General features: G+C 44.7%; 1 protein-coding gene across 2 annotated transcripts in view; it reads left to right on the top strand.

The window, feature by feature from the left end:
• dzip1l (DAZ interacting zinc finger protein 1-like) overlaps nt 1–13,666 on the top strand; it is a 128,501-nt gene that overhangs the window by 59,926 nt on the left and 54,909 nt on the right. For both annotated transcript variants that reach the window (XM_078563462.1, XM_078563459.1), the window contains one exon: nt 3,322–3,493. In XM_078563462.1, coding sequence (XP_078419588.1) covers nt 3,322–3,493 — 172 coding nt within the window. The remainder of the gene's footprint in view (nt 1–3,321; nt 3,494–13,666) is intronic.

Raw genomic sequence — 13,666 nt, 5'->3', positions numbered from 1 at the left:
CTGTCAGATTGCGAAGGCCCAACTCGTCTGCTAATGTCCTTTAAGGAATTAAAGCTGCCATCTTTACCCAATCTGGCCTGTATATGACTCTTAGCTGCACTCTGAAGCAACTCAGAAAACTACTCCCTTACCATAACCTTCCAAGGACAAACTGAAGATGAACAGTAAATGCTGGCAACACCCAGAGAATTAATGGAAAAAGCTTGTGCACTTGGGCAGCTCACCAAAGGCCATCCTGAGTTTGGATTTTACACCAATACCTTATCCACTGGGAACTCAACATGAAGATGAGGATTCCCCCTCATCCTGTGCACATTAAAGCATTGAATAATGCAGTGTGGAAGGAGATCATTTGTTCTATAGCATCGGTGCTGGCTGTTTGGTAGAGCTATCCGATTAGCCCATCTTTCGCTTTTTCCTGATAGCCTTTAATTTTTTTTCCCTGTCAAATAATTATCCAATTTTCCTTTGAAAGTTACTATTGTATCTGCCTCCAGCAACCTTTCAGGCAGTGCTTTCCAGATCACAACAAGTCGCTGTGATTTATTTCCCCCCCTCATCTCCCTCCTGCTTCTCCTGTTGCTAATCACCTTGAATCTGTGTCCTCTGGTTATCAACCATCCTGCCACTGGAAACAATTTCTCCTTATTTACTCTATCAAAACCATTCATAACCCTGAACACCTCTATCAAATCTCCTCTTAACCTTCTCTGCTCTAAAGAGACCAACCCCTGTTTCTCCAGCCTCTCCCGATAACAGAAGTCCCTCATTCCTGGTATCATTCTAGAAAATCTCTTCTGCATGCTCTCCAGGGCCTTGCCATTCTTTCTAAAGTGTGGTGGCCAGAATTGAACGTGATACTTCAGCCGAGGCCTAACCAGTGTTTTACAAAGGCTCAGCATAACTCTTTGCTTTTTGTACTCAATGTCTCAGTTGATAATGCCGGGGATCCCACATGCTTTTGTTTTTTAATGGCCTGTCCACATGCAATATCACCTTCAAAGAATGTGTCGACTCTACCTGAACCATCTCCTCTTTGAAGGCCTCCAATTGCTCAATTCCCGTTTTGTCCATCAATTTTTGATTCCAATCCACCTGGGCCAGATCCCTTTTAAACTCAATGAAATCATCCTTCCTCCAGCTAAATATTTTCACTCTGGATTGTTCCTTGTCCTTTTCTATAACTATTTTAAACTTGATGATAGTATGCTCTCCGACTGAAACATGCTCCACTTGTCCTGCTTCATTTCCCAGAACTAAATCCAGTGCTGCTCCCTCCCTCATTCAGCTGGAAACTAACTCATCAAGAAAGTTCTCTTGCACCTATTTCAGGAATCCCAGGCCATTATCCCTAATCTGCAGTTTGTGCATCTTTCTGTAACTTGCCTGTAGATTTGTCCCTCTATCTTCTTCCTACTATTTGGTGGCCTTTAGTATACACCTGATAATGCAATCCTCAGGTGGTCTTGTGGCGTAGGACAGTATCCCTGCCTTTGAACGAGAAGCTCTGGGTTCAAGACCCACTTCAGGACTTGATGGTTAAGGAAGGTGCATTCATAACACGGCCACACAGGTTGAATATCAACCTGCAAATCCTTCCACCACACACTAATGGCAGGTGGTAAGAGCGGGAGAGATTCTTAGTCAGCCATGTGATGGAAAGAAAATTGGAACCTCTGCCATCACTATTCATAGCTCCAGACCACAACATGCATGTAGAAGTGTATGTTGCCACAGCAACTTGGACTCCGGGGGGGGGGGTCGGCCAGTGTGGATCGGATTGGTGCCAACAACAAGGAGTTGGATCCCCGTTCTGGCTGGGGTGGACTGGGACTTGCCTTCTTGCCCTAGCTATGGTAGAAGCCATTGCGTTGTGGGTTGGACCCTGCTTTGGGCAGAGACTCGAAGAAGAAGAATTATGATCCTTAATTCTGATTGCTCCTTAATTCCGATCAAGTGGACTCTGTCTTTGAGTGCTCAACTTTGCTGACTTTTTGGATTTTCCGATTTGCTCAACAATATTGCCACCCATCCTGCTCTTCTCCTCCCCTAACATTCCTGAATACCCTGTAGCCAGGAAATTAAATTCAAATTCTACCCTCGTTTGCTTGTTTGAGCAATGACTCTGTTACCATGTGGCGACTTGTGGTTGTAGCTCACTAATCTTATGTATCACATTCTATGCAGTTATGCACATGCACTCCTAGACCATTTGAGAATGTCTTGCATTTGCCCTTCATCTGATTCCTGAAATATTTTTTACTGTAGGTGCTATTTATCTCCCCCAGTCCTCTTGTTTCTCCTCTCCAATGTTTCAACCTGGTGCCCATCCCCCTGCTAACTGAGTTTAAACCCTCCTCCACAGCAGAAGTAACCTCCTCATGAGGACTTTGGTCCCAGCTCTGTTGAGGTGCAACCTGTCCACCTTGAACTGGCCCCTCCTGCCCCAGGACAGGTATCAATACCCCAGGAATCTGATGTTCCCCCATCTACATCTTACCTCCATCTATCCATTAACCTGCTTTATCTATACTCACCAGCATTAACCTCTTCCTATACTCACCAGCACCTGGAACTGGTAGTCCAGAAATGACTACTTTGAGGCCCTGTTTTGTAACTTCTTCCCCAGGCTGCAAAATCTCGGCGCCTTTTGCTTCCTATTTAATTGCTTCCCATTTGAACCATGGCTTCTTCCCTTCCTGCCTTCCCTTTCTGCCTTCAAAATGTTCTGCACCCCCTCAGTGATGTCTGTTATCCTGGCAGCAAGGATGTGACAAACTTCGAGATTGATGTTGGCAAATGCAGTAACGCTCTATATCCCCTTGAATATTGAATCCACAGTGACAACTGCATTGCTGGATTTGGTTGTGTCCCCTGTGCATTCCTTAACCCCACAGTGCCATGCTCCAGACTGCACTGATATTGTCACCCTCACTGGTGTCAACTGGTTAGTGAGCGTCACACTGCTGGAGGATTCCAGCACGCCCTGCCTCTTCTTACCTTGCTCAATGAGCACCCACTTACTGTCCTGAGTTTTCTGTGGCTTTAGGGTGACTCTCTTCTGGAACATTCAGTCCAGGAAATTTCCAGTATTGGTAGATGCATACATAAACTAACTCACACACACTCACTGTCACACATGCACACATTGCTAATGCGCACAGACACTCACACTCACTTGCCCTTCACTTACACAGGTTCACACGTGCAGAATCCAGCTGCCTTTCATGCCCTACATGTTTTCCCAACTCCCCCACCCCACCCAGCTACCTCCATCATGGCGTATCCAGGAATTAAACCATTTCTGCTTTCTGTTGGCAGCTGTCAGATGACGAGGAGAGTGAGCTGGATATTTCATCCATCGAGGATATGTCAGAAGAGTTTGTCAGGAAAGCGACAATCTCGAAGCCCGTGGTCATGCCCAGGCAAAGTGCTGAGCCGTCCCTCTCTCAGGGAACCAGTGTTTGGAGCTCATCGGCTAGCAGAGGGGCAGGTTGGTAGCGAGAACTACCTGCATGCTGAACTTAACATTCAACCAAAAGAAAAGGACTGTTTTAAGTTTTTTTTTTGCTTTCGAGTTTTAAAATCAAAGTGACATTGTCTTTGTGTAGTCATAATTCATCTTTGACCCTGACATTTACCGAATATGGGACATGTAAAAAGATAAATTGTACGTGTGTTTTGAAAAAGAATCATGAAATTTATTTTTGTAACATATTTTAATAAGAATGGGATCATGATATTGTTTAATGGAGTCAGGGGAGGAGTTTCTTTAAGAAATGGTGCAGTGTGTTGATGTAATGTTGTATTTGTCAGTAAACTCCTTCTTCCTGTCAGCTGACACTGTGATAATCCAGGTCTAACATCTTAATCTTGTTAACCCCCTTTACTTCCTCTCAGATGATACAGAACTAAGCTATAGTGTTTCCCTGATCTCCTCTCATCCTTTGTTTAAGGCAACGCCTCATGCTGGGGGCAAATTTCAAATTACCAGCTGTCGTCGGCTAGTTCACCCAACCAATGTGAGTACTGGCAGGCTGATTAACAGTGGAAGGCATCACAGATGCATTCGGTTGTGTTTTTACCTTGCATACTCACTTAACAGTGGAACTCTTCCCCAGTCAGGATTTTATCCATTCTTCAAAGAAACTAGATTTTGCACCAGTGTTCATGCTTGTGTGTCTGTGCCCTCTCAGAGCAGCGAAATCCAATTTTGTGACCTGGGATACTGGGACACTGCAAAATCTCATCACAGCCCACCTTTGGGGGACACATCCTCAGAGCCTTGCTTTTCAGTACAGGGCGTTTGCACTCTACCAATCATTGGGATGATATGCATTGCAGACAGTAAACCAGGAGCTTATTCAGCATAGTACAACTGTGAGGGAAGATTCGCACTGTCACTTTAAGCTGATTTGAAAACCCATGGACTACCTGTACTTGACCTGCTTATTGCTTGCAGATTTAAGGGGATTAACAGATTGGAACCTGTCTGTGTTATTAACCAAGTCTGTTGTGGTCAGTCTGTACTGTACTTTGTCTGATGAGGAGAGGAGTGTTTATAGCTGATGATATTTTATATACAAATTTTTGCATAGGACACATTCACTGATCATAGTGAGAAATGCACTGAAAGGGAGCAGCATCTCCGATGAGTGCAGCTCTCCACTGAAATCACTGAATGCACCCTTATTATTCTAGAACTGTATCCCGTTCCCCATTGTGTGAAACAGAATAAACAAATTGTTTCTTCAGCATATTTCATTGCTGCTTCAAGTGCTCTGAAAGTGTCTTTGAGAAATGGTGCATCTTCCATGTCACTCTCGTTGCTTGTAGCACATCTATGCTAATGGACCCCCTCCAGTGTGTCGAACTTCAAAATGGCAGCTTCGTTGAATCTTCCTCATGGGAAATGGGGAATGTTCTTGAGAGGTTTTTGCACCTCACTGATACCTTCAATATGTTGTCAGTATAACCAGCATTGTTATGGTTTGTTCTCCACCTACCATGCTAGTAAGTCCCTGGAGAGAATCATGCTGTGAATTTTTATTTTGTCCATCACAATGAAAAGTAGATTGATGTTTTGTCCTACACAGTTTGGGGTGAGTTTACCATTGGCCGATGGTGTGAGGCATCAAACTAGTCACCTATCCTACACTTTGCCTGATTCTGCCTATCCACTGAAAGGGAAGTTGAGCATGGCGTACTATGGGAGGCTGATTCGATGTTGCCCATTTTATACCATTGCCTGAAGTTTGAAGTATATTCCTGGAAACGAAATAAGAAAAGGCCATGTAGCCACAAACTCCACAGGCCCTGTCCTTATCATTCTCTGTACACTCTTATTGACCATAGCCTGCTCTGAATTTTACCTGGTCATTGACTCTGCCCCATTGGTGGCATCCCTGCCCCACCATTGGCATCCCTGCCCCACCATTGGCATCCCTGCCCCACCATTGGCATCCCTGCCCCACCATTGGCATCCCTGCCCCACCATTGGCATCCCTGCCCCACCGCTGATCCTATCCTACTATTAACCCACCCATGCATCATGTCCCTGTCCTGTACATTTGATCTGCTGAGCTACAGCTCTATACGTACTGTCTAATCCACGAAGACAGTTTGAGAAAACCTCCAAAAGTTCCATTCATGCTCATGTACCCACTAATAACCCTAGCCCGCTGGCTGTAATCACACAACCCTTCCCTCCCCAGCAGAAATAGAATATTGGGCCTTTTGAAAAGGACCTATTTATCCGAGTCACTGTCCTTATAACAGTCCAAAGAGATTGTGCGGCATTGTGGAGTTTGTTGACACACCTGTGAAGACCTGTTCTGCTCATCCACTGACATCTTCCTCCCTCCTTCACTAACTAACCATTGCCTTATGTCAAGTGAGCTAGCAGATGATGGACTCCCAGGCCTTGGATGCTTTGTAATTATCAGTGGGTAGTGGGGAGAGTATCCTGCATTGCCTTGCTCCCTTCTGCCTGAGGTCCTCACCTTCATGGGTTGGGTGAGACCTATGGCTTGTTTTGTGATGAGAATCCTGGCGCTGAACACGCATCCACAGAAATGGAGCAATAAATCATTGTCCCTGCTTCATCTGCAAGCCTGGGCTTAAACATTGGCAGTTATTCGATCCTGGGAGGAGGAGGTTATCGCTGAGCTTGATCCTGTCTTCACCCCATGCACAAAATTGGGCCGACTGGAGAGAGACCAGGAGGAGTAACCATGGCCAACTACTCTTTTATATTCTCTTTTCTCTCCCCCCTCCCTTTTCGCAGCCTGGAGGGACTTGAGTTACTGCCCCAGCTGAGGATAAGCTGCTCAGCAGAGACCTGGGACCTCCCAGGTCTGACATGACTCAGTACCACACTTGCCAGTACGTTTATCAACAGTGATACCGAGCCACTCCCTGTCCTTTTCAAGGAAAACCTCAATTTTATGTATGAGTCCTTATTGGATTCTTGGTTTGCATAATATTTGCTTACACAGGTTTGGACTGAAGGTTTCGTCAGCGGGAATCACACAGCCAAATGCACATATTTGGAAAATGCAGTGTCCAGATGTATGAGACTTGATGTCCTTCTCACAGGACAATAAAGGGAGAGACCTGAATAAATTATTGATTGCAAATTCCCCATGCTTACTAAGTAACAGATACCACTGGTCACATATTTTGCACAAACCCTTCATATCAGGTTCGAGAGGGAGACTGTTTCCCGGAGATGCTTCCTCCCTGTTTGCTTGGTACCTGCGAGTTGAGCTTATGTATTATGGGCTGTGCTGTTCTGGACACTGCCTGATTTCCCATAGTCCTCTACAGCAACTGGCACCGAGTGTGTTTGAAATGAAAACAGCGTGCTGGAAACACTCAACAGGTCCGGCAGCATCTGTGGAGAGAGATACAGAGTTAACGGTTCGAGTCCAATATGAATCTTTCTCGGAACTGAAGTGAGGCAGAAATTTAATGGGTATTGTGCTGTTGAGAAAGGGGGGAGGGGCAGGTGGAGCAAAAAGGGAAGGTCAGGGATAGGTTAGAGGATGGGAGAGATTAAATTACAAAGATGTCATGGAACGAAAGGCAATGGGAATGGTAGTAGTAAAGGAACAAAGCATTGGTGTAGAGTGGGTGTTAATAGCAGAATAAAGGTCAGTGCTGTCTGAAAGCGAAACATGAGAACAAGATACAGACGATACAGACTGGCACTACAGGAAAATAGACAAAATGGGGAACAGAGTTCATGATCTGAAGTTGAATTTACTATTGAGTCCAGAAGGCTGTAAAGTGTCCAATTGGAAGCCTCAAGTTTGCGTTGGGCTGCACGGGAACATTGTAGCAGGCCGAGGACAGAAATGTGGGCATGAGAGTAAGTTGGTGAATTGAAACGGCAAGCAACCGCAAGGTCAGGGTCAAGCTTGCGGACAGACCGGAGGTGTTCCGCAAAGCGGTCACCCAGTCTGCGTTTGGTCTCCCCAATGTAGAGGAGATCGCATTGGGAGCAGCGAATACAATAGACTAAGTTGAAAGAAGTACAAGTAAACTCTGCTTCACCTGGAAGGAGCGTTTGGCACCTTGAACAATGAGGAGGTAAGAGGGCAGGTGGTATACCTCCTGCAATTCCACGGGAAGGTGCCATTGGAAAGGGATGAGGTGTTGGGAGTGATCAAGTACTTCCTGTTTTTATTTCAGATCTCCAACATGTGCAGTATTTTGCTTTTAGCTTAGTCGTGTACAGGTAGATGTTTGTATCAGTCCCTCCAGAGTTCCAGCACACCCTGATCAGGAGAGTGATTAATAGCCGCTTGACTGTGACGCATCGAGAAAGCTCACATCAGTTCATTTAACTCCCTTTCTAATTATATTTGCTTTGCCTGGTACATATAAAAGAGGCAAAGCAGTTATCTAATCTCGGTACCTGCTCAGAGGCTGGAACATCCTGGCTGTAACTATGGTTCCCGTTGATAAGCAACGATACTGTTTTTAAGTTTCATCGAGGTCTGGTCATGTTTTCTGGGGGAGATGGGTTTCGATTGGTTTGAATTCTGTGAGCAGTTAAAGCTGATGCTTTTCCGCCTTCATACACCTCTGCATAACTTTTATTCTTTCATGGAATGTGAGTGTTGCAGGCAAGACCATTTTTGCCTATCCCCAACTGCCCTTGAGAAAGCCTCCTTGAATGGCTACAGCCCAGGTGGTGTAGGAGCACCCAAAGTGCTGTTAGAGGGGGAGTTCCAGGATTTTGAACCAGCGACAGTGAAGGAACAGCGATTTAGTTCTAAGTCAAACTGTTGGAGGGGAACTGGCGGGTGGTGGTCTTCCCGTGCATCTGCTGCCCTGCCCTTGACGTTCTAGATGGTAGAGATCACAGGTTTAGAAGGTGTTGTCAAAGGAGGCTTGTTGAGTTGCTGCAGCGCACCTTGTCTGTAGTACGCACTGCTGTCCTGCTGCCACAGTGCTCTAATGGTGGAAGGAGTGAATGTTTAAGGCGGTGGATGGGGTACCGATAAAGCGGGCTGTTTTGTCTTCGATTGCTGCATGACAACAGCCCAGGCTTTGACTTTGACTTAGTTCCCCATGTCCTCTCTTCCCTTGCAGCGTTCTGCCTTTCTCTTGTGCGTGCTGGTACATGTTGGAATACACTTGGATCATTTACCTCTGCTCCACCCACTTTTTGTACGTGAGCCAAGATTGGGAGTATCAGCTGGCACATTTGACAGTGTGAGGCTGCAAGACCCCACTCTGTTTCTGCCCTTGCATGATAGGTGTGGACAAGCAGTTTCTGGCATGGGGCCCCTGGGTGGTGATTAAGAACTGGGACCCTTTTTTCAAAATGCCCTTTTTGCCTCACATAAGCCTGTGCACATTGGAGCTGATCGTAAAGGTACTGAGGCCACCATCCCAGATAATAACCTAGCCTAGACCTGAGGAGAGTGAATGGCACCAGGTCAGCATCCAAACCCAGCACCTTTTTGATCGTGAGGTTCTGTGTAGCGCTGGTTATTGCATTTCCATGCTGAGATTCTCCATGTGAGGGATGTGGGCACTTGTTCTTGGACTTGGGTGCGTATGAATTTGTGACCTGTTGGTCGGTAATGTCAGATCAGGTCTTATGCAGAAAAGGCCAACAAAATTGCTTGTTGTGGAACCTCATTGCAGCACCGTTCTTCAAAACATTGCTAAGACACCAGTGACACACCTGAGACTGCATGAGTATTTGACTAACCAGTTCCAAAGAAAAGTCATATTGGACTTGAAACGTTAACTCTGTTTCTGTCTCCACACATGCTGCCAGACCTGCTGAGTTTCTCCAACACTTTCTATTCCCATTCAGCTGAGGCTTGTTTGTGCAGAGTGAAGGCAGAATGATCTTGATCCCTGAGGTGTTTGAATGTAAAGGACTGAGAGCAGGTCACTGAGTTTGATATGCAGATTGCAGGGTACAAGGTAATTTTACCCTTCAGTAACAGTTTTCCCCTTCAATTATCATTGTCATTTCTATTAGACTCTACCTCCATTTTGTGAAGTTGATAGCATGGACTTGGCTCAATGTTGGCACTCTCTCACCTGAGTCAAATGTTTGAGAGTTCAAGTCTCTCTCCAGAAATTTGAGCATATATAATCTAGGCCGACATTCAAGTGCGGTACTGAAGGAGTGGAAAGTAAATGGAATGTTGGCCTTTATTGCAAGGGGGATGGAGTATAAAAGTAGGGATGTCTTGCTACAGTTGTATAGGGCAATAGCGAGACATAAGAAATAGGAGCAGGAGTAGGCCATTTGGCCCCTTGAGTCTGCTCTGTCCATTCAATAAGATCATGGCTGATATGATTGTGGCCTAAACTCTACTTTCCATAACCTTTGACTCCCATGAGAATTTTTTTTTTTGGCTAACTCAGCCTTGAATATATTCAATGACCTAGCCTCCACTGCTGTCTGGGGAGGATAATTCCAAAGACTAACGACCCTCTGAGAGAAGAAATTCTTCCTCATCTCCATCTTAAATAGGAGGTGCTGTTCCTCTAGCTTGTGTTGAGTTTCACTGGAACAGTGTCAGAGGATGGCAACAGAGAGGTCAGCATAGGATTAAGGTGGTGAGTTAAAATGACAGGTGGTTGGAATTTCGGGGTCACACTTATGGACTGAATGGTGGTGTTCCACAAAACAGTCACTCAATTTGCATTTGGTCTGTACATTGAAGGGGAGACCACATCTGGAACAGTCAATACAGTTTTGAAAGAACTTGGCGGAACTCTTCTGTTCAGTCTGTATAGTAATCCTGAGCTTCCAGTCAGCTTTTGCTTTAGTTCCCTGTCCCACTCGCACTCTGACCTCTCTGTCCTCTGCCTTATATACTGTTCCAATGAAGCTCAACGTGAGTTTGAGGAACAGCAGCTCACACTTCGATGAGACACCACAGCTTTTCACACTCAACACTGAGTTCAACAATTTCCGACCATGAACTCCATCATCCTCAGCCCCTTTTTATTTCCTTTTTTCAATTTTTAAAATTTTTAAATTTTTTTCATTTTAATTTTAAGTTTTTTAAATTTATTTTCATTTTATTCATTGTTTTATCCCCACCTTTGATCCTATTTTCAATTTTTTTCCCACCACCATCCCCTCCCCCCAACCCCACCCCCACTAGGGCCATCGGTCACTTGTTCATGTTATTCTTTCCAGAGTGCTTACCCTTGTCCTGCTATTATCACATTCTGATTTCTGACCTTAATGCCACCATCAGCACCTCCTTTAGCCAGTACCACTATCATTAACATCCCTTTGTCCTTTTGTTTTCCCTCTTCTCAGCCAGCTGACCTTGCTGTTTCAAGACAGGAGTGATTAAATAACGAAAGAGATGACAATATCCTGATCAAACACAAGATTGATCATTTAATCTCTCCTGTCTTCCACCCTATCACAGACCTTCCTTTATGTCCTTTCCAACACTTTTCCCCAACTTTACATCTGCTTAAAACCTGTCACATGTCTAGATCTCTGCAGTTCTTTCAAAGGGCCGTCGGCCTGAAATACAGATGCTGCCGGACCTGCGGAGTATTCCCAGCATTTTCTGTCACTTGAGAACAGTTGGGCTTTATTTTTCAGTCATAATGCAACACTTTTTTATTTTTAGTTTAAGAAAGGAAGCCTCACGTTCTTACTAAAGGCAAAACCAAAGATCTAAACACAACAGAAATAAAGACAAATGGACAGTAGTAATGAACGCCACCAGCTCACATGGTGCAGTAGCCTAGTGGTTGTGGCAACGCAGAGGTTCTCAGTTCAAGTCCCATCATTAAACAGAGTTCAAACCAAGCTGGTAATTAGTGGGTTGGTATCAGGAAACCTGCCGATTGTTGTGCTTAAAAAAAACCTAGCTGATTCACTGAAGTTCTTCGGGGAAGGGATTCTATCTAGTTTGCCCTCCGTATAACTCCATTCCCCTCTATATAGTTGACTCTTAATCCCTTCAGGGAAACTACGGACGAGCAATGAATGCAGCCTTTCCAATGTTATCGACATCCCAAGAACCTTGCAAATTGTGTACACTGAGGCTTATGCTGAGTAAACATGTTTCTATGCTTAACTTTGAGCCAGCATGTGTTATAGCCTAGCAACGGAGCCCCACTATCCACTGTGCTACATTGAGTAGCATGTAACAACTGTGTTGTTCAATCATTCTTTCTGCAGTACTGCTTAACATCATGTCTTGATGTAATTTTGTGAGAGTGTTCCATGTTCCAAATGTCAAGCGCGGATGCGCTGGGTGATGCAGTGCATTAGATTGAGACTTTTGGTAATTGGATTCAAATCCAAACTAGACTGATGTGATGAAAATCTCTACTTTCTGACAGTAAGAGCCCATCATGGAATAGATGTGGGAAACTCACTGTACCAGTTTCAAGTACATGAGAATTCAGAGCCCAAAATGCTCCTAATTTAGCCCAGTTTTTTAAAAAATGTATTTGTTCATAGGATGTGAGTGTCACTAGCAAGGCCAGTGTTTATTGCCCATCCCTGATTGCCCTAGGGAAGGTGGTGGTGAGCCACCTTGTTGAACTGCTGCAGTCCATGTGGTGTAGGTACACGCACAGTGCTGTTAGGGAGGGATTTTGACCCAGTGACAATGATGGAGTGGTGATATGTTTCCAAGTCAGGATGGCGTGTGACTCTTGTGGAAAAAAAGAGATGTGCAGTCAGGTACTTCTGTAAGGGCGGAATCACATTTAATCAAAGAAAATAACATGAATATAAACTTCTTTGGTAATTATGCTTAATTTTGTGAGGACAGTGACAAAAATTACAAGAGAAAACAAAACGAGTGAGTGAGGCCTATAAACACAAGTTGTAAAAACATAGCCTTTCCATTATATATTTTACACCACCTTCTAAAACATTTGGCCTGATTTTCGCTACCTAAACGTCCCGACTTGGCAGACCTGCCTCGGTTTAGAGGGCCCTGTTAGACCCAATTTTCACTCTGGGGAGGCAGGGGTGGCATAGAGTTGGGCCCACCGACCCCCAGAAGCGCACTGTAAGCAGCCATGGGGGTGGGTGAGTGCCAAGGTGGGAGAATGGGGTTGAGAAACTTATCAACCATGATTGAATGGCGGAGCAGACTCGAGGGGCCGAATGGCCTAATTTCTGCTCCTATGGTCTTATGGTCTTATGATTAGAAGGCTCACCTCTGTTCTCTGGGACGTTGTCCAAATGGCTTTAAAAGTCTTTCATCCCCTCGCTCCCTCATGCCACCTCCCATGGCTGCTCCATGCCAACTCATGCCCCCCTCATATCTCCCATGCCCCCATGCCAACTCATGCCACCTTCATAGCCACTCTCCTAGTATCTCTCATGGGCAGAAATGAGAAGCCTTGTGGAGATGAAAAGAAAATCCTAACATTCTAATACAGTCCTTACTCATGCACACTTGATAGTGAAAAAAGTTCCAATTCTAATTTTAAATCTACTCAAGTGTTCTAACTCCTATAAAAACAAATTTCTGTTTGGAAGCAGCTAAGCCTTTAATAGTCTCTTTAAATTGTCAATCAAACTGTGAGCTCAGACTCCCCTGCTGAGATAATTAAAGTTTTTGGAACTCAGCCAAGCATTCATGATGACAAGAATATCCCTCGAGAAATGTCAACAAAGAACTCTATTGAAACAGAAGGTAATTTTTTTTCTAACATACTCCAGATATCCTGTCAATCAAAACAATCTAGCAGATGGTGTTTTTTAACTCTGACAGTTTAAGCCTTTTTCTTCAAGTTTAAAGAGCAGGAGATTTAAAAAGCTGGCGATCATGGCACTTAAGCAGACCTTATCCATCCTTCAAGAGCTTTATGTCTACTCCATCAATTTGTACTTCCCACAGTGTAGGTTAAGGCCCTCGGAACAGCCAAAATGGGACCAGTTTGAACTCAGCACTAAGTTCAATTGGCCCCACAGTCTTCAGGTTTCACTCCTGTGTGAGTCATGCCTTGCCCCCTTCCCCTTAGAGGCAAAAATTGGGTCTGTTGGAATTGGGGGTGGGACTTCCATGTCCAGGTCATACCTGCCATTTTTAAAGTCAGTGGAGTTTACCTGACTCTGCGAAAATCTGGTCCATTCTCTTGTTTCTTGTGATAATATGCCTTATGTATTTAAGTAGTATTTATGCATCATAAA

Source organism: Cetorhinus maximus, chromosome 19 (assembly GCF_964194155.1).
Source record: "Cetorhinus maximus chromosome 19, sCetMax3.hap1.1, whole genome shotgun sequence".
Lineage (NCBI taxonomy): Eukaryota > Metazoa > Chordata > Chondrichthyes > Lamniformes > Cetorhinidae > Cetorhinus > Cetorhinus maximus.
The sequence above is the reverse complement of the archived record's forward strand: the minus strand, read 5'-3'. Positions and strand labels throughout refer to the sequence as shown.